The 22,007-nt window shown below is 40.3% G+C and overlaps 1 protein-coding gene across 1 annotated transcript in view; it reads left to right on the top strand.

Moving 5' to 3' along the window:
- The first annotated feature begins 794 nt into the window (after window positions 1-794).
- LOC131041608 (protein ACTIVITY OF BC1 COMPLEX KINASE 3, chloroplastic) overlaps window positions 795-22,007 on the top strand; it is a 124,187-nt gene continuing 102,974 nt past the window's right edge. The window contains exon 1 of the mRNA XM_057974744.2: window positions 795-1,226. Coding sequence (XP_057830727.2) covers window positions 903-1,226 — 324 coding nt within the window. The 5' untranslated portion in view covers window positions 795-902. The remainder of the gene's footprint in view (window positions 1,227-22,007) is intronic.

Here is a 22,007-nt window from a genome sequence, read left to right as displayed (position 1 = left end):
TAATGTAAGCAAGCTCTCATTTCTACTTAATTCAAAATGTTAATGTGCCAATTCTTTTCTAAAGGTCCATTGCAATCTTTCGAAGTTGGCCTTCATCTTTCACAATCTCTTGAGCGATAAATTGTGAAGTTGAATATTAGTCCAATATGATCAATATGCGATAAGTGGTCTTTAGTTTACTTGTGAAGTTGAATTACTTAGAAGGTGTACACAAAGGATCAAGTCTTGTTGTGTACAAGACCCATGATACTTGAAAAGAATGAGGTTGCATATCTTAAATGATTCTAGTGAAATGGATACTTTCATTTGTCGATTCTTAATCAAAAGATCATGAAGAATCTTGTTGAATATAAGACCTATAATACTTTAAAGAAATGAGACTGATAGTACACCTTGAAATATTTTAGTGAATTGACGCCATGCTCCTCACACTTAATTGATAATATCAATTAGGTACTCCTTGTTTCATAGTGCAAAAATAATAGAGGTTTGGGTATCCTCCCAACCACCACCTTAAAACAAACAAAGATGATATCCATATATCAATAAATATACCAATTTTGAATTAATCAAAATCTTTTGTAGATATCCATGACTAGTGGATATCATAAAATACTCAAGGCGTGACCCACTGCAAGAAAGTTCCATTTGATTGAGAGCGCATGGAAAAAACAAACCCCAAAAATCAGGGTTTTATACACGTGGCCCCTCATTCGTTTAGGTGGCCAGTAGCCACTTGAATTTGCCACGTGGACAGATTGCTAGACCAGAAGACTAGATTATCCAAATCACAAAACAATCCAATCAAATTAAGAAAGTTTTGAGAACAGGACTAGTGTACATATTTTCTCTTCTTTCATCTTTTATGATTATTCCAAATTTAGCGGAAAAGTGAGAGCACAATGGCCTCGGCCACTCTGCCACTCTTCAATTGCACCAGCTGGAAGCAAAACAATGGCAGAATATCTGGCTCTGCTAAATTTAGACCCAATGTCAGAGCTACTCTGGCTGAGCCGCGGCCAGGGGAATTGGCACGAGGCAATATTAACAACAATAAAAACAATGATAACATAGTGAGGAGTTTAGAGAGGAGTCTGAAGGCTCCACTTAGCAGTGGAAGGAATGGTGATGCAGAAGCGGAAGCGAGGGCTTTGGCCAGAGCGACTGAGGCCACAGTCTACGATCCTGCTAAATTAAATGACAAATATATAAACCGGCCTCTTAAGGTAAGCCTTCCTTTATCTTTGGATGTTGATTTTGTTCTGAACCAAATGTTTCTTGATTCTGTAATTGTAATCGCTTGGCTTTAAACCCTAGGTTTTGTAGAGTATTCTGCGAAAATAATAATTTAAGGACTTTTTTATTATTTGTAAACGCATTTTTAGTCAACTGCTGTTTTAACTGGAGGCCATGACAAATGTCAATTTGGTGAACAAGACTTTTCTGTGTATAGAAATTGCCATGATTTTGGGGAATGCAAAGCAGGGGATTGCAAATTATTCGTAATTTTCATGTATATGAAAAAATCTAGAAATGTTATGGGCTTCATTTTGGCGTTTACTTAAACATTTTAAGGAAATACGTTGCGAATGTAAGAACTCTCATTTATCTATGACAATGAACTTGAAAATTAATGATATATGAGAGCTGTTGTTCAATGGTAAGCAGCTGGGTTACACATCATTGTGTCACAGGTTCAAGTCTCCCCAGCAACTATAGTACCCAGGGGATGGCCGTAACCATCCATTTGAAAAGAAAATTGATGATGATAACATATACCAATAAGAACTAGTTCGTTAGTGTCTCTCCATTAACTATGGCACTTTGAGGAATGGATGTAACCATCCATTTAAAAAACAAATTGATAATTTGAAGTCTACAATTCTAATATGGAATAGTTTATTAGAACGTCATATACAATCATAAAGAACTGTAGCATGAACTTGAGACCTTAATGATCATAACTTGAGTATCTGAGGCAGAAAATATTAAGCTGTAAGCATGCAGCAACAAGCTTAGAATTCAAAGTCATTGTCAAACACTGCTTCCTTGAGTTCAGATAGCTCCTCATCTTTGCTCTTTGAAGATATGAAGTGGCCACTTTCACCCAAGACAATACTTTGTATATCTACATTTGGGAATATTCTTCTGAATGCAATCTTTTAGCTAGCAGCCTCCTCCTCATCCCTATATTGTGCCACCCTCCTTGGAAAAGAAAGTATCTTTGAGCTATAATATTTTGGAGACAAAGCAAATGATCATCAATGATCTTTTGCACCTTTTTGAAAAATGCTTCTATGTGGTCATGCTTCTTGACTTTTATTATGGTTCTTATTTTTTCAACATGGAGTACATGCCATCTTAAATTTCATCCAAACATGGGTAATTTGGATTGACATACCCGTTGACGTGTTTTTTATGACAGCGTCTAACACAGAATAAAGTTTACCAATGGTCACTCTATTCTCTCTTGATCAAAGTTATACCATGTGCTAAGATTGCAAAAAAGTTCAAACGGCTAACTCCAAGGTTCCTTTAAGCCTGGACGTGACTTGGTCAGTTGACGAGTTTGCTGTTAACCCAAGGGGCCTTACACATTCATTTGAAGAGGATAACAAATTTGTGCAAGTTCAAGGATTTGATACGAATGACTTAGCTTTGAAAACAATGTTTTTGCAGGACTTTTTGATTTGGAAAATATTGGAAGTAAATAAGGCAAGGGTTTAAGAAACTACACTAAGACTAACTTAATCCTAAGAACAAGGAGATGGGATTACTCTTGCAAAGTCAAACCACGCTTCATTTTGCCAGCAGAGCACAACTACCCGAATGCGGTACAATCTTCAGAGGGTGTGAAGAGGTTTCTCAAATCACCAATGGAGATCATCAAGTCGAACAATCTTCACTGATAATCGAAGTTAAGCATACACATATGATAGGCTTAGGCTAACTTTGCAAAATATGCAACAATCAGCTGCACATAAAAAGTATGAGTGTGGACTCTGCAATAAGCAATCCTATCAAATCCAGTTCGTTTAACAACTTAAAAGCAAATCTATTCTAATTGAAGAGAGCAAGACCATGCAGATTGCTAAAATAGAACAAGAATACACCATCAATTTGAACAACGTATTAAGTTGGCTACTTCAACAATCTTCATGCAACAATCTTAGAAAACAATCTCTCCTCCCTTTACAAATGAGGGGGTCACCCCTTTATATTGGCCTTGAGCTATGAGAACATGCAAACCCTAATTAGGGTTTCACCATAGAAGATTCCCCACTCAAGATGCAACAAGGTGGGAATCAATAATTAATGCCCACTAAGCCCATATACAATAAATTCAAATAAGCCCCAAAATGGCATCCATTTATGCATTAAATGCACCCCATTACATCAAATTTGCCCAAAATACCATAAATATTCCTCATGCAGACATAAATGCCCATCATTCTTCATGCGACCGCTACATGCAAAAGGAATCTGTCACAAAATCATTAATACGACGGCTGCATGCAAAAAGATTCTCCATGCATTCAACATGCATTGACCAGGCCGCCACTAAGTCAAAATATTCTAGCAGTAAATGCGCCACCACTACTCAGTCAAAAGTTTCTTGTCCAAGAATGGACGACCGTTATCCTGCTCATTAATTGCATACGTGATGAACTTAGTGATGACGGCTTCCAGCTCTCCTACGAAGACACTTGGCACGCTTTCAATGTCGAACTCCATCAAGGTGATTTCTTCCTCGCTCTTGGAAAAGAAGTTTTCCCACTCCACCATCATTTCCTGTGTTTTCTTCATCGTGCTGGAGAATGAAGAAACATTTGCAAAATGTTTCTTGGAAAATGAACCTACGAAGAAGAATTTGTGCAGTTGGGATTTCAGGGAGTTCACTGTCACTCCAACTTCACTCAGCTTTTTTGAGAACAGTGCTTCAATCTTGCTAATAATTTCTTCCTGCACCGTTCTAATCGAGTCCTTTAAAGTTGAAGACTCCACGTGTTTAGTCCTTAATGTAAGGTTGGTAAAACTCACAGATAACACAGTGTTTTCCACACGTACCAAGTATTCATGTACCAGTACATTCATATATTCACAGCATAAGTAATAATGATAAACAACTAGACCGATTCCCTGTGCTGCCGTCATGTCTTTTCCTGGCACGACCTCTCTTGCCATTGTCTGGTCTATTGTACTGGTACCCTCCGTGGTTTCTGCTGCAAGTACGGCCAAGCTGATTTGTGGTAGTGATACCTGCCGCTGTGCTGGTGGTTCCCCTTCGTTGATTTTTCAAAACAGCACCCCTACTAGTCATACGTCTGGTTGACGTGTTTTTTATGACCGCGTCTAACACAGAATAAAGTTGCCTAACAGTCACTTCATTCTCTCTTGATCAAAGTACGATTGCATGCTGATATTGTAGGAGAATCAGACAATCGACTCCAAGATTCCTTTATGCTACGGGTGTGACTCAGTTGGCTGATGTGATTGCTGGTAATCCAAGGGGCCTTACGTATGTCGAAGAAATTTATGCGAGCTCAAGAATTTATTGACACGGATGATTTGCAATGAAGCTCTAAGTTTTAGATTTTTGGACTTTGAAATATGCAGAAAGTAAATAGGGATAGGGTAGAGGGAAACTAAACTAAAGGTAATCTAATCCTAGGAACAAGGAGACGGGATAACTTGAGCAAAATCCAATCGCGCTTCGCTTTGCCAACAACGCACAACTACACGAAGGCGGTGCAATCTTCAGGGGGAGTGCTAAAGATTTTCAAATCGTCAAAAGAAACCATCAGATAGAACAATCTCTTCTAACAATCGAAGTTGAACATACACATATAACGAGGCTCAGACTAACTTTGCATGGTATGCAACAATCAGCTGCACACCAAAAGTATGAGCACGAATTTGGCAACAAGCGATCCTATCAAATTCAGTTCATCTAATAGCATGAAAACAAATCTAATCTATGAAGAGAACGAGACCATGCGAGTTCCAAACAACACAAGAACACACCAACAATTGAACAATGTATTAAGTGTTTGCTTCAAAAACTCTTAGCAACAATCTCTGACGATAGTCTCTCCTCCTTACAAATGAGGGGGTCACCCCCTTATATAGGCCTCAAGCCATGATTACATGCCAAACCCTAATTAGGGTTTGCCCTAAAGATTCCCCACTCAAGGTGCAACAAGGTGGGAATCTGCATTAAATAACCCATTACGCTCATTTACAATAAATTTAAAAGAACCTAAAATAGCACCCATTAGCACATTAAGTGCGCCCCATGATGATGACCATGCCCAGAATATGACTGACATCGTCATAAATGCCTATCACTCTCCAAGTGACGGCGACATGGAAGAAGAATCTGTCATAAAACCATAATGAGAGGACGACATGCAAGAAGATTCTCTATCCCGTGGTGGCATGCGTTGACTAGTCCCACGCCTAGTCAATGCTCCTTCAACCATAAATACGCCATCACTATTCAGTCAAAAGACTTTCGTCCAAAAATGGACGACCATTATCTCGTTCATTAATGGCGTATGCAATGAACCTACTGACGACGACCTCTAGTTCTCCGATGGAGACACTTGGCACATTCTCGATGTTGAATTCCATCAAGGCAATCTCCTCTTCGCTTCAGGAAAAGAAACCTTCCCACTCTGCCATGGCTTCCTGTGTTTTCTTCATCATACCGGAGAATGAAGAAACGTTCGCAATGCGTTCCTTAGGAAACGAACCGACGAAGAAGAAATCATGCAACTGGGATTTCAAGGAATTCATTGTTATTCCTCCGTCGCTGAGTTTCCTTGAAAATAAAGCTTCCATGGCACTGAGGATTTCTTCCTGTATCCCTCTGACAGACTCCTTCAAAGTGACAGAATCAATGCTGAATTTATCAAGGGTGTTCTTCCCTGAATAGATGGCGTAGAACCATCGGGGAAAGTCATAGGCTTCATTCTCTTGGATTACTTTCCCGTCTACCAGTGTTTGCCTTGGAGTCCTTGTCAGGGCCCTGAGTCGGGAAATAGTTAAGTCTTGGTAGACATTAACATCTTCCCATAGTCCTTCCGCCGTTTCCAACCTACTTAGGAGGGCCACGAACTTCGAATGGAGCTGAGCTAGATCTTCTACAAATTTTCCTGCCTCAGCATAAACATCTTCTACCCATTCTCGGGAATTTTGTGCCATTGCCTTTGTAAGTTCTGCATCATCAATTACTTCCTTGGGAAGGAAGGGAGGGGGAGTGGATGAAGGACCCGCTTCCCTGAGGGGTTTATTGAAACTCCTGACGTACTCACATAGAAGTCCGTTTTCCTCCTTCAGCCGCTTGCATTTTGCCTTTGACTTCAGCAATTTCTCCTTCATGGCAAAGGAAGAATCGTTGAAATCTCCCATTACTTGACCAGTGGAAGCATGGCCAAGATCCACCTGTCTGATGACGTAATCTTCCTGCCTAATCTCACTCCTATCCTTATCCACCGCAGGTTCAGCAATGTGCAAGGTCCGGGCTCCGGATTCTTCCCTGACTATCTTGGAAAACTTCCGGGGGGCTTTTCTTTCCGGTGGCTGATCCATCCTCTTCAATAATTCTTCTAATTCCTGAGTAGGATTGGTCCCTCCTTCTGCTTCATTTCCCAATCTGCCTACCAACCAATTTGGCGCGGGAATGGAATGTCTGTAATCCTCTGCATGCTCCTGTTCTTGAGATTCCTCTTCCATTTCGCCAAAGATAGTCTCTACGAAATTATCCTTGCGAACTTCTTCCAGGTGTGGGGAAACTTCTTGTCTCTGACTTCTTGGCTGATGACGGCCCTGTGAAGCATTGATGCTAAGTATATCAGGTGCTGAAACGTTCCCTGGAAGTGGGCCTGCGGGATGTGGGAACATTTCTACTTATTGTACGTTTGCGGAGCTGACTAGTGAATGTTCCCTTCCTGTCCTCGTTCTCTTTTGTGGAGGCTCCTCCTGCTGGGCTTCCTGCTGAACCTCGCGCGGGATTTCCTGTTGGGTATCCTTTGTCTTTGTTACCCTTGGCCTCTTTGGGGCATTTTTTCCTTTGTCCACCTGGGCCTCTCTTCTTGCTTGACCTTGTGAAGAGCCTTTAGTTGCCTCGCTGTGAGAATCCAGATTTCCCATCAGTTGGTATGTCAGATGACATGGTTTTCCACCAACTTTCTTGTCTGCCTATCAATCCAGTGCTTAGTGAATTTTAGCACTAGCCTAGCCAAAATGTTCAAATCATCTATCTCAAGCTTCGACCAATCTGGCAATAGGATAGGTTGATCCTTTATCCTCTCAAATTCGGGTTGCATCAAATCTGAGTCTTCCTTCACCTAGTCTGGTACCTGATGAATCTCACTTATTTTGATGGTGTCGAGGGGCAGTCTGGAGTGCATTCTTCTCCGGACCTCAAAATCATCCTCGGCACCTGCCCAGTAATCCTCCAAGTGAAATCTATGTATGAATTTGACATCGACAACCTTCCTAATCTGGCTATAAGGATCATATTGGGCCCTGGAAGTGTAAAATGGTAGGTGATAGAACGCCAATTCGCTTGCTGCACTTTCAACGACCTCCAATCCTGGGCATATCTGTTACTACTTATCAAGTTGCCATTAGTTTTATGTTCAAAGTTATTCTATATACTCTAGTCGGTTATCTCTATCGAAATATTTAGTCGGTATGCACAGTCCAGTCGGTTATAGAAGAAAGTAGTCTCAGAGCGTAGTATACACCGAGCTGTCTACCGAGTATCATTCCATGTCTACCGAGCAGCAAAGATGACACACCGAGTTGATATACACCGAGTGAAACGTATTACCAAATTCATTGAACCTGGACATACATATGGAAACGTGTTACAAGATCAAGGAACATCTAACCGTTATCACATTGGTAATTGCACTTAAAGATTGTGTATGATTTTGAGGTCATCTAACCAATGAAATATTTTGCATGGTTATTCATTCGATAAAACATATTTGTAAGATTGAAGCAATGAATGGATCACCGTCATAAGAGATCTATTTATACAACATGGATTAAGAACAGATATATACATGTAGCATGATAGAAACGAAGATAGAGAAATATATGAAGCAAGACATGTGAAAGCACTAAGTGTTATGACCGTTATAGAGACATAGAGGTCACCGAGAAGGATTCCAGAGAACAGTCAAAGAACAGAGTAAACAAAAGGGTTTACCGAGTTACTATATGGGTTATCGAGGTATGCTATAAGCAAGGTAATCTTATTCTGAGCGCATAGAATCTGCTATAACATTTCAGATGTAAAGTTGCAGATATTTGTAAAGATTTTCTTGTAATATTTTGAAGTTGTAAGAGAAACCTTTAACAGGGTAAAAGACTCTAATCAAGTCTATAAATTGTAAAGCCTCTAAGCAGGTGCAATATTTAGATTAAGTGTTGTAAAATCCTTTAGCAAGGTAGATCTAACAGATCTTGATACTCCTAACAGGGTAAGCTATCAGAAATAGCTAAACATGTAGCTTTAACCGAGCAACCTTTATTATTGCAGTAGTAAAGTTGTGGGTGCCATCCTCACCACAGTTTTTCTCTCTAACCAAGAGTTTTTGCGTAACCAAAATATATGTGTTATGGAGTGAATCATGTATGATTGTTATCTATTTGTTTTAGCTTTATATTATGTTACTGCACTATTCAGTTTATGCATAACAGTAAAGTTATTGTTGAAGAAAAGTTTTGAAGTACTGATTCACCCCTCCCCTCTTAGTACATTAGCTTTCCATATTGGGCCTAACAATTGGTATCAGAGCGTCAATCTTGGAAAAGGGTTTCACTGCCTAAAGAGAAAGATCTTATCAATGGAAGGCTATAAACAATCTCGGAGGATTGTGTATCTGCAAGAAGAGCTGGACCATGCTAATCAAGTGATTGCAGACATGCAAAGGCAAATGCAAAAATCTCTGAAAGTGAGAAGAAGATTATCTGATGATTTGTAGGACTTTCAAGAGTTAGTGGAACAAATTGAGACATCATCTGAGAACAGTATGTCTGAAGAGATTGAAGAAATGATTGGAGTATTGAAAGAAAAGAACAAAGCACTGGCTGATCAACTAAAAGCAATGAAAAGAGAACATGAACATTTCAGCACACAGATGACTGAAAATCTTGATGCATTGAGGACAGCCGAGGATAAGGTAAGAGATCTAGAAAGAGAGAAACAACAACTTCTAGCCTTAGTATCTGATAAGAATGATGAAATCACAAGGATGATTGGAATTCAACAAAACCTGTCAGATCAACTAGGTTATGCACATCATGAAGCAAATTTGAAAGATGGTGAGAATCAAGCATTGAAACTTGAAGTATCAAGGTTGACCAATGAACTTGAAACAGAGATAAAATCCAAAGAAACACTGAAGAAGAGTTATGAAGCATCAAAGATGTTGGATGAGCAACTAAATACAAGAAGAACCAACAAAGATGCAGGACTCGGTTACAAAGGAAAAGACTCTACCGAGAAGGGCATCCATGCTACCGAGAGAGGAGAATCATCAAAGCAAGGTGGAATCAAGAAGAACATCAAAAGAAAGAAGCCAATTTGCAACTACTGTGGAAATCAAGGTAACACTGCCAACATGTGCCAAATCAGAAAAGGTAAGCAACCGAATGTCACTAAGTCCAATGGTTATTGTTACAATTGCAATAAATATGGTCACACATCTAATCAATGTAGGACAAAGTCTGTTAACAATTATTAGAAGGCAAAATTCAAAGGGTTTTGTAAAAACTGCAATAGATTTGGACACAATACTGAGAAGTGTTGGCTTAAGCAAAATAACTATATGTGGTCTGCACACCGAGCAAATGCTAGAGGTTACCAAGCTCACACAGATCCTTACCGACAGTATTCTGCAGTACCATGGGATTACAATACAAGGATATGGTGTGAATGTTGTGGGAGATATTGACATATAAGTGCCAACTGCTTTATAAGGTTTAGGATGAACAATCGAAGATCATGGAGAAATCCTGGTATGGCATGTTTTCATTGTCACAAAGTTGGAAACTTGGCTGGAGATTGCAGAGATCAACCTAGAAAAGACACTGAGGAAATAAAAGAAAAATTAAAGATGATTTGGAAAAAGAAGGAAATTGTGTCAAATGAAGAAAGCACCTTACCTACCGAGTTAGGTGCACTTATTCCAAATTAATCGGTAAAGGTATGAAGGGACTGCATTCTCTCAAGATTAAATCTTAACAATTCCTATTTTTATTATGTACTTAAGTCAAAATCTGCATAGTTAAGATGTATTAGTAAGTTTGAAATTCTATCAAAGTCTTTTGGAGCACTATACAAGAAACCTGTCAAGTCGGTAAATGAAGGAAGTTTGGTTACTCGGTTAAAGCGCAAAAAAAAGGAGAAAAAAAGTTTAGTGGAACCGGGTGCATTTAATGTTTTTGACCTAACCTGCACGGAGCTTGATAAGGTATATTGTGTACTTAAAGCATTTACGTGGTCATTTTCACTTACCAAGTTTTCAAGAGAGCAGAGCAAAGTGAATCTAAGGCGATCAAACCTCCTACAAAGCAAAATTCAAGGTATTTACATCAATCTCAACGCATTGTTAAGTTGGTTTACCGATCTTATCAAGTTATTATTATTTGCTAAGTGTGAAGCATTTGCCATTTGAAAATCCTCAAACCCTAAGGATCTTTTGTTAGCTTTTATCTGAAATCTACAAATGGCACCTAAGATCCAAGATCCCATCGTTGTTAAGAATGTAGAAAAGCCCTCAGTAAACTACTCGTTAACTCCCAAAGTTGCATCTGAACAGGATGACAAAACCGCATTTTCACTTATTTGGATAGAGTGTTATTAGTCGAGGATGTGAGATTCTTCACCAAATGTCGTGTTGAAGAACTTGGTCATGTTGAAATCAAAGAAACATATGATGAATTGTGCACCGATGGTAAATTGAATAGCGAATATGAGCACATTAAGATCAAGGGATTAACTGAAGCCCTAACCTATCCCCATGTGTTCAAACCCCAGTGGGTCAAGTTTGTTCTGAGCAGAGTTCACGATGATTTCATGTGGCTAGAAGAGCAACCGTTCAAGATTACCAAGGAAATCATTCATCTGATTATCGGTTACCCCATTTATGATCATGCCCGAGCTCAAAAAATGATATCACAGAAGGAATTGATCAGTTTAACTGGAGTGGAATCAGATTGTAGAGGATTGAAATTGAACAATGTCACTGATGAAGAACTAAAATTTGCCATTAGAGTAATAGGCTACTGTTTCTTCCAATCGGCAAGGGAAAACAATGTACCCTGTGCAGTAGTAGACTTAGCATACAAAATTGTGAAGAAAGGCATGAAAATTGATCTATGTGAGGTGTTGCTGAAAAACCTGTTTGAGAATCTGAACACCATCAGGAAGCCGAAGAAGAACAACTCGGCTAATACACTAAAGTTTGGATCACTGCTTGTATGCATGTTTTTCTATTTTGAAAAATTCTTTCCATTAGTCGGTAAAGTTGTTTGGGAACTACACCGACCATTGACCCATCAGATCAATGACTTCATTAAGAAGCTAGGTGATAATTTTAATGATATTATGGATGATTACTTCAGTAAATTTCAAGAGAAAATGCATAACAGATACTGGATTCCACCCAAGCTAGTGGAAAAATACAAAGATGACATATGTTTTGAAGTAGACACTGATCACTGTTATGTGAATGCTGTGGAACCAAGAACTCAATCTTAGTCACCTATGGGTTACGAGATTGATTTTGACATCACACAACAACAAATTGATGCATTTCTTACATTGCCAAGGCATGCTACCAAGCTGAGGTATGGAACCTATGAAGAAGTGAAGGAAAAAGTAAAAATGAGCATTGTAGTACCCAAAGCTACAAGAAAGGCAACAAAGATGATAAAGGCATTATCGGAGAAATTCGGAGAAAATTCTTCCTCCACACCTGTCAAAGGCACTATAGCCATTACCGAAGAGGAATCTGAAGCCCAAGAGGCAGCTATAACACTGAGCACCGAATTGCCTAAGGGAAAAGTGTTGAAAAGAAAGAAACAGGACACATCAAAGGCCTCACCGACTCCTCCAGCAAAGCGACTTAACACTAGAGCATCTGCAGCTTCACCGAGTAAGAAAACAAAGAGTGTTACTGTTCCTAAGGTAACAAAGACTTACAAGAAATCTACTCGGAGACTCATTTTGGCAAAAGAGTCCAGTGACAGAATCTGAGGATGCAAGCAAATTTCAGATTGTCAAGAGCAAGAAGGTAAATCTACATAGTGTTGAAAATTTTTGTACTAATTTGAAAGAATATGGTGGATTTGGAGGATTCAGATATGTTAAGTATGAGACCAGAGATGAAGATGAAAAGAGACAAATTGAAGAAGCTGTCATCTGCACACTTCTAAAATTTCGATTGGTCCCATTAGAAGTCTCTAGTTCTCTCCCAAAAGAATTATATGCACATATTGATAACAGGTGGCAATATGCCCTGGACTTGGAGAAACAAATCAGAGAAAGAAGTTTGGTACATCTCTTTCTTGACATGTCAGTAGCTGAAATAAAAGAACATCTGACAACCTACCACACAAAGTTCCTCGTCAAACAAAAGGCCTTGAAATTGATGAATGGGCTGTATATTGAAGTGGAAAATGAGACAAAAGAAAAATGGCAGGAAATCTTTAGAAACAAGGATGCCGGTGAGCAAGCTGAAGTGGAAATAGTTGATGTCACCAAGCAAGATCCTGATGTTACCGAGCAAGATCCTGCTGACACCATTCAAATAGATGAAGATATCATGGATACAGAGGCAGCGAAACAGGAAATGATAGAAGGCAATGCATATGCAAAACTTGTATCCAGTGAATCAGTCTTGGAACAAGTTTAGCCTTATCCACCGGTCAATCAACCTGTCTCAACTGAAACCCCTCAGGATATGGATAAAGGCACCGAAGATCACAAGTCTACAGCAGGAGAAGGTACTACTGAAGAACAGACGTCTCAGGATCCTCCTAGCACTGAAAATGTTGCAACTGAGACACTGAGTACCGAGACACCAAAGAACACTACAGAGGCTAAAGAAACCGACCAAAGTGTTGCCTCTACCGAGCAACCTACCGAGGGTCATCAAGCCTCACAAGCCCTTGTCTTAGTTCAATCGGTAAAAGGTAAAGAAAAGAAGATGAAAAAGCATAGTTTCAAAGTAGATTTGTCAAAACCAATAGTGTTGCCCAATGTTGATATATCCAAATTAAAGGGGCAAGCACTCATTGATTTCGATGAACTATGCAAAGCAAAGGCCGAACAAGAGAAGCAAATGGCCATTCAAAAGAAAAATAAAGTACTTCAGAAGGTGAAAGCACTCTTAACATATATGCTACCTGAAGCTACAATAACCAAAGATGCAGCCATCCACATTCAACTGGATGAACTCCTAACCAAGATAGAGACATCTGGAGTAGATGCATCCGAATACTTGAGCAAGCTAAAAGACAAAGAGGTACAGAAAGCTATAGCTATTGGCAAAGTCAAACTTGTCAAATTTATTGTTGAGTTGACCCCTCAACTCAAGCACATTCATTATTTATTTCAGAAACTCTGTACATTTTCTTTATCCATTAAAGACATCAAAAATAAAACAGAAGCAATTGAGAAAGAGATCACCGATCTCTCAAATAAGTTGACCACAGAGCCCAATTCTGTTCAGAATTTCTATACAAAGTTACAACAGCTCATGGCTCAACAATTGGACCTAAGAAATGAAGAACACAAGATCCGGATGGACATAATGACACTTTAGACATTATTCCTTCCTCATCTTTCATCCGTCCAAGAACAAATCAACCGAGCCACATACTTGTTTACTACACAAGAGGGAAGCACTTTAGATGGCTTAATATCATTATTGGCTGATATTCAAGCACAAAATTCTTTAATGGACAGTGTAAAGGATGCCCTCTCTGTCGCTCTCACCGAAGCACGGACAAAGTACAAAACCATTTTTGACCAGTTGCCACCACCAAATGGTAACTAAATTTTGATTTTTGTCAAAAAGGGGGAGTGATATAGTATTCAAAGCATCAAAGTATAATATCAAGCAAAAGGAGTGTAGTATATAGGGGGAGTATACCGAGCAGAGCAAGCAGTGAACAGAACAGTAAGTAAAGAACAAGAGTAGATCACCGAGCATGCAAAATCAGAGTTTTGTACAGTATATTGATAAGGGGAGTATATCTGGACATATTATTTCATTGACTATTGTATATACTGTCAGTATAGTCAAATTTTGCAAGTATATAGATTATTGAGTTATAACTTTGAAAGTAGTTTTTGTCAAACATCTCAACTAATGTCAAAAGGGGAGATTGTTACTACTTATCAAGTTGCCATTAGTTTTATGTTCAAAGTTATTCTATATACTCGTCGGTTATCTCTATCGGAATATTCAGTCGGTATGCACAGTCCAGTCGGTTATAGAAGAAAGTAGTCTCAGAGTGTAGTATACACCGAGCTATCTACCGAGTATCATTCCATGTCTACCGAGCAGTAAAGATGACACATCGAGTTGATATACACCGAGTGAAACATGTTACCAGATTCATTGAACCTGGACATACATATGGAAACGTGTTACAAGATCAAGGAACATCTAATTGTTATCACATTGGTAATTGCACTTAAAGATTGTGTATGATTTTGAGGTCATCTAACCAATGAAATATTTTGCATGGTTATTCATTCGATAAAACATATTTGTAAGATCGAAGCAATGAATGGATCACCGTCATAAGAGATCTATTTATACAACATGGATTAAGAACATATATATACATGTAGCATGACAGAAAGGAAGATAGAGAAATATATGAAGCAAGACATGTGAAAGCACTAAGTGTTATGACTGTTACAGAGGCACAGAGGTCACCGAGAAGGATTCCAGAGAACAGTCAAAGAACAGAGTAAACAGAAGGGTTTACCGAGTTACTATATGGGTTACCAAGGTATGCTATAAGCAAGGTAATCTTATTCTGAGCACATAGAATCTGCTATAACATTTCAGATGTAAAGTTGCAGATATTTGTAAAGATTTTATTGTAATATTTTGAAGTTGTAAGAGAAACCTTTAACAGGGTAAAAGACTCTAATCAAGTCTATAAATTGTAAAGCCTCTAACCAGGTGCAGTATTTAGATTAAGTGTTGTAAAATCCTTTAGCAAGGTAGATCTAACAGATCTTGATACTCCTAACAGGGTAAGCTATTAGAAATAGCTAAACATGTAGCTCTAACCGAGCAACCTTTATTATTGCAGGAGTGAAGTTGTGGGTGCCATCCCCACCGCAGTTTTTCTCTCTAACCAAGAGTTTCTGCGTAACCAAAATATGTGTTATGGAGTGAATCATGTATGATTGTTATCTATTTGTTTTAGCTTTATATTATGTTACTGCACTATTCAGTTTATGCATAACAGTAAAGTTATTGTTGAAGAAAAGTTTTGAAGTATTGATTCACCCCTCCCCTCTCAGTACATTAGCTTTCCATATTGGGCCTAACAATATCTCCATGAAATCTCCCAAGACAATCGGAAATTCAATAGATTGCTTCTTCTTCTTCTGCAGCTGATCGTAGGCAGTCAACTGCCTCATGAGCTTGAGCAATATAAGCTTATCTAATGGATATCTGGGCAATTTGTAAGACTGGAAGGAGAAGCCCTGCGTCCTAATGTAGGTGAACTTGGGGAATTGCAGGAACACGACGCCATACTTCTGGACCAAAGCACTTGCTTGTGGAGACAACCTCATGTGCAACTTATTTTGCATAAGTCATGTTAGGTACATGGTAAAGGTGTCATTCGCCAACTTGTAAGAATTCACGTTGTGGAGATGTAGTTGAGGATAACATTCATGCACCTTCAGCTGAGCTGGCCCGCATCCCATGACTCCTCTTGCTGGCAGCCCATCGAATCCTCCCCTTCGTTCAAGCATATAGAACAGGTAGGAACTCATGGAAAAGGACTGAGATCTTTTCTCCTGCAGGTTCTTCAATTGTTCATGCAAGTAGTGGCTGATCAATCTAGCCCAGTCGATCAGTGTATTCGAATTCATGATCTCGCCTATGTAGAAGAACATCCAAGGCTCGAAGTTCACCGAGTGCGAGCATCCCATTACTCTGCTCAGCATCTTTATCATGTCTACATACTCCTGCTTGAACTCGAAGATTGTGAGAGTTTTGGGCATCTTGGAAACGTGTACTCTAGGCTTCAGCAACCACTGCTTGTTGATCAAATCAGCACATCTGGCGGGGCTTGCTTCATAGACTGCTTGAGCACCGCTGCTGGTCCTGTACGTCATGGAGTAATGTGAAGGGATTCCGAAGGCTTGACCAATTGCCTTTGGAGTCTGTAATGGACACCCCGGAATGCCCAAAAACCATACCAATTGCTGCTAGGAATTTTATCAAACGGTTTGCATCCAACTCCTTATTTCTCCGTTTAATGTTTTAAATTCCCTTAGGGCTCCGGAAATGAAATGTTGGTTTGTTTTACATGGAATTGAAATCACAGAATATGGACAAGAATGAAACTACAATAATATGCAAACTGAAAATTGAACTACTGTTGATAAGATGTTATTTTCAGATTTTAATAAAATCAAATACATGGTAGATTATCAACTCACTAATTATTCCAGCATTATTGACATAATACTCCAGCAATCATTTTCAATCTTGCTGCTACAGTGACATGAATAGTACCCACGTGAATAGTAACCACATGAATAGTACCTGCGTGAATAGTGTTGCAGCAATATTAATTTGTCTTCAATAGGTCCAATATCTTCATAAAATCATCTCCTCAAAATGGCATAAGCATCGGACAAGTAGGGAAGAAGATATGAACAAACATTAAATCTCCCTGTAGCTGGAAATGCACCCAATCTACCTGATAATGAAGCTGATAGCAATGGATTCCAAAGGCCAAACCCTAGGGGAATGACGTCTAGAATGTCACAAGAGAGGATAGACGTCCTCTAATGCCAAGAACGGATCTGCAACTCCCACATACCAATTCTTCTCATATTCAACATATCTAATGAAGCCACAAACGGTTTCTTTTATTCTTTTTCCAAGGGTCCACTCAACTCTCATGGGCAATGTGGGATAAAAGATGAGCAATATAAAACATATATTAAAATATTCACTTATGTCTCCCTTGGGTACAGATCTCCATAAAATAAATATTAGAGTAACACTTTAATATTTTACAATTAAATTAAATGTTACTTTAATAAAACTTCAGGCATTAAAATGTATTAGCAATTGGACTCCGAATAATGCGAGTGATAGCTCGTCGGAAATCTCTCACCGAGGAGTATCAAATCCAAACACCAAAATTGGCCTCCACTATGTCCTGCTGACTTACTAAAAATAGTAAGTATGCCTGAAACTGAGTAAATCAACTTCGTTTTGGCCCAAACTGGAAATGACTAGGCCAAAACACTCCAGGATCCCCTTAAACCCTTCATTAGCCCTCGGGACCATGTAGAACAAGGCTAACGCACACACACTTGGTCAACTGCTAAAGTGGGGACATTACAGAGTCAATGTTGCCAGTAACTTGCCGTCTAGCGTTGAGATTGTCTTCCGCTCCAAATTGTAATGTGCAGCACATTCCAAGACTAGATCTAGGCATTGAATGGCGGGAGGAAAGCCAGCTGCTGCAACTATTCCACTTCTCACAATTTTGACAGCTGTCGGAGATGGATTGTGTCCTGTAGTTCCGAACATTCTTATCTTAAATGTAGCCCAGTTGAACGTGCCAAAGTTGGTATCGCTGATCTCTTCCCATCTTGAATTCAACCGAGAATGGGGAAGAAAACCTTTCATCTCTGCCTTGATCAATGCCTGCCTGGAGATAGTAGCCGCCTTGCTAGGTTCCGCCATCTTGGGAATACTTTGAACTGATGAAAATAGAGACTAAGTATGAAAACTCTTTTCTTCTTTACTCTTTCTTTCCTGAATCTTGCACGTGAAAAATGAAATGTTTTTCCCAACTTATATAGAATTCCCAAGAGGCACCAAATTAGTAATTGCATTTATGGCGCGTCATACTTTCCTTAATTACTATGCCATGCAAGGCAATTTCCCATGCGTGTGAGTTCAAATTTAGAACTTTTTTATAAATGCTCCAAGTCATGCGTCATACTTGGAAGATTCCTCCTGCCAACTCATTGATTTCATTCTTTCCAATTCCGAAGGATCTTTCTTAGGATTTGCTCGATTCCACTCCAACTTGCCATTTTCCTGCTTTAGAAGGAATTTTCATGCCTCTTCTTCACATCCCTATTTTTTAGGGATCTTCCTAAATTTTAGGAGTCAGGTTCATTGGATGGGGAATTTCGTCTTGATTCGGGATCTATAAAAATTTTCATATTTGGCCGAGATTTGATGTCTAAAAATAGCATAACTGAAAATTCGCTTGAGGGGAATTTCTGCTTTTTATTCCTCCTTGACTCCTTGGATTCCGTGCCTTAGGCGAAATTTCAAATTTTTTGCTTGGGTGAAATTTTACCACGCCAAGGATTCATGAATTTTCCCTCTGTGAATGACTTCATGGATTCAGCGCCCCAGGCGAGACCTGGGCGTATTTTGAACATGTCCATGGAGAGGTGGATTATTGCACTTGTGAATTCATTCTTGGTTTCAGCGCCCCAACCCTTACCTGGGTGCATTTTCCACATGTCCATGGAGAGGTGGATTATTGCACTTGTGAATTCATTCTTGGTTTCAGCGCCCTTGCCCTTACCTGGGCGCATTTTCCACATGTCCATGGAGGCGGAATTTTGCACTTGTGAATGCTTCCTTGGTTTCAGCGCCCTAGCCCTTACCTGGGCGCATTTTCCACATGTCCATGGAGAGGTGGATTATTGCACTTGTGAATTCATTCTTGGTTTCAGCGCCCCAACCCTTACCTGGGCGCATTTTGGCTCTGTCCATGGAGAGGTGGATTATTGCACTTGTGAATGCCTCCTTGGTTTCAGCGCCCCAGCCCTGATTTGGGCGCATTTTCCACATGTCCATGGAGAGGTGGATTTTTCCACTTGTGGATGACTTCTAGACTTAGAATATTTTGACCTTCTGTGCTTTTGGAGTGCTTTCCTGAGCTTTCCATTTTAGGCATGGATTTCCAACACTTGACCCATTTCTGGCCACCTTTGTCTGCTATCTGACTTTCCGGAATTAGAAATGCCTGTGAATGCTTGATCCTTGTCGCCTTGGTTGACTGACCCTGCTTGTAATAACTTTCCAAAAATAGAAACTCTCCAGGTGTCAGTGTTAGATCCCCGAACTGGGTGCAATAATGACTTACTATAAATAGAAACTTACTAAAAATAGTAAGTTTGATTTTTGGCAAAATGGGGACATTCCGGGACTCGAAAAAAATCCCTAAAAAATAGGGACTTTCTAAAAATAGAAAGTTGTTCCGTTTGGGCTCAAATTTTGTTGGGAGGTGCCCTAAAGGGTCCCGACTCCAGTTGTATGCTCAGTTTCCCCGAAACCCTAACAGGAACCCCTAAGATCTAGGACAGAAGGCAAAACTCTAGAAAAAGGACAAAACAGGCTTTAGACTTCACAAAATTTGCTTGACAGAGAAGCAGATTAACCCCAACTGACTCCCAAACACCCGTAATGCGGAGAGATTGAAGAGATTGCCACTAACACACACAAAAACAAAAGCCAAACGACCAAAAGGGCCTAAAAGCTAAGGGGGTCCCCATCTGGGATGGGGTGATGTGTGATTAGGTCACAACACATCTCCCATGGGGCTGGCCACCGTAAGCGATTCTTGTGGTACCAAGTGTGCCGAGGATAATTTTGGAGGTGTGAACTCTACCCTCGTGCTTTTCCATTGTGCCCGTAACCCTCCGTGCTGCTCCTCTTCATCCTCTTCCTGCTGCTGCAACTCTGTTTCCCCTTCCTCCTCTACAGCTGTGTGTCCTGCCATATGAGACCCCTCCTCACCACTTTCTTGCTCCTCAGTCTCTTCCACCTCCTCCTCCGAACCCTCTGCGCTGCTGACATCTTCGACCTCGATGGATGCATCCAGTTTTCTTCTCTTTTTGGTCAGCTGTGTGGTGTCACCTAATGTGTCCAGGTGGATATAGTAGTACATAGTGGGTTTGTTCGGTTCCACTCGTCTGCGTGGTTCAAATGTTCCCCATATTTCTGGTGGTACTTGCAGGCGTACGACGTCTAGGAATAAGCTGATAACATGATGGCACATGTAGAATGTCTTGTGCTCCAGTCTCAGAAAATCATGGATTCGTTCTGCCAGGAGTTGCCTCCAGTTGTACACCTTCCCACATTTAATCCCATTCATTAATCCTATCATCCAGATAGCTATGTCAGATGCACGACTGGCTCTGGTGCGATAAACGCACGCTTCATTCTTCTGCCGTCATCCTAGGCACTCTTCCATTGTTCCTCCGTAAGATCGTCCTTGCATACCAAATCCATCAACCATTTCTTTTTTTCCTTGGTGAGTTTTTTGGTTGGTTTGGCCGTGGATGCCTCTTTCTCGGGTATACCAAATACCCTCCTGAAATCCTCTGGTTTAAACGAAACTCGCACTGTGCACCCTTGAAACTGAATGACGGAAGCTCGTTCTTGTGGGTTGTATCCGGACACCATGGTTTGCAGAACTGGCTCAAAATCCTTAATGCTGAATGTGGGCATTTTGGATGGCATGGTCGACTTGGGCCCTCTTGAGAGAATCCTTTGTTACATGGTCTGGAGGGGTTTCTTCCCACCAGGTACAACATTCACTGTTGGTTGCACTCTCAAATGCTACATTCTCTGTCGTGATTCCCTCTGTATCCTTCTGTACCTTTGACCTGTTCTTGGCTTTCTTGCTGTTGGCTGGCTCTGTGGCAGTCATGGCTGCACTACAATTGCCTTGTTCTGTTCTCCTTCCTTTGCCCCGTCCTTGGTCGTTATTATAACCGTCGGACAGTGTGCTTCGCCAATTTGTACGGCCCATTGCACTACCCACCGCCTTCTTACTGTACAAATTCCGTAGTGTGCTTTGCCTCTTGCTTCTTATACCTGCTTGCTACTTGCGTGTATGGATTATTGTGTGTTGGTCTTCGTACGGTACTTGTTTTCATGTTCGTATGACTTCCTCCTTCCCTGCGTCAGCCGCCGAACACTGCGGTACCCGCTTCTTAGCTGACCGTACGGTATGTGTTGAACTCCGTATAGAATATGGCACTGAGATTGGCTGCCGTACGGAATACTTTGTTGACTTTGGTGCCCACCGTACGGGTCAAGTACAACTACTGTATGGGTCAAGTACGACTACCATACGCCACACATCGTACGGGTTATTCAATAGCCTGTTTTCCTTTGTCACGTCTGTATGCGTAGGCTGTACATCGTACGGTTTAGGCTTCTGTCTCTCCTGCTTCCTAGCTCATGCAATCCGTATGTTGTACAGATTTGTCACTGTTTCTCCGCCCAGCCGTACGGTGACCTGCCTTCGTCCTCTCAATTCCGCCTGGCTGCCGGGTTCACTTCGCTGCTTTCCCTGAGTTGTGTATAATTGGGCCTTTTGGGGGTTTTTATAATCACTTATCCTTGTCAGGGTTAGGGTTAGGTGCAAATGCTTTATTAACTTAATATAAAATAAATGCCTTTTTAGCAGTCTTAATTTTTCCATAGTTATTTTGCTTATTTTTGTCTGGCATTTCAATTTTCTAATACTTGCCAACTTTGATTTTCTTTTCTCCCTGTATTCCCCTTCCTTACCCTTTAGTACCCCCTTCTTTAACAGTCGTTTCACTTCCTTTATTTGGCAAAGCTTTTTAAATATCAGTCTTTGTACCTTTAGTTTACCAAGGTATCCCTTGGTCAGGTTGTGCCTTCTAATTGGTCTCCTGGGGTCCATTGGCCAGTTTATTG

Source organism: Cryptomeria japonica, chromosome 4 (assembly GCF_030272615.1).
Source record: "Cryptomeria japonica chromosome 4, Sugi_1.0, whole genome shotgun sequence".
Taxonomy (NCBI): domain Eukaryota; kingdom Viridiplantae; phylum Streptophyta; class Pinopsida; order Cupressales; family Cupressaceae; genus Cryptomeria; species Cryptomeria japonica.
The sequence above is the reverse complement of the archived record's forward strand: the minus strand, read 5'-3'. Positions and strand labels throughout refer to the sequence as shown.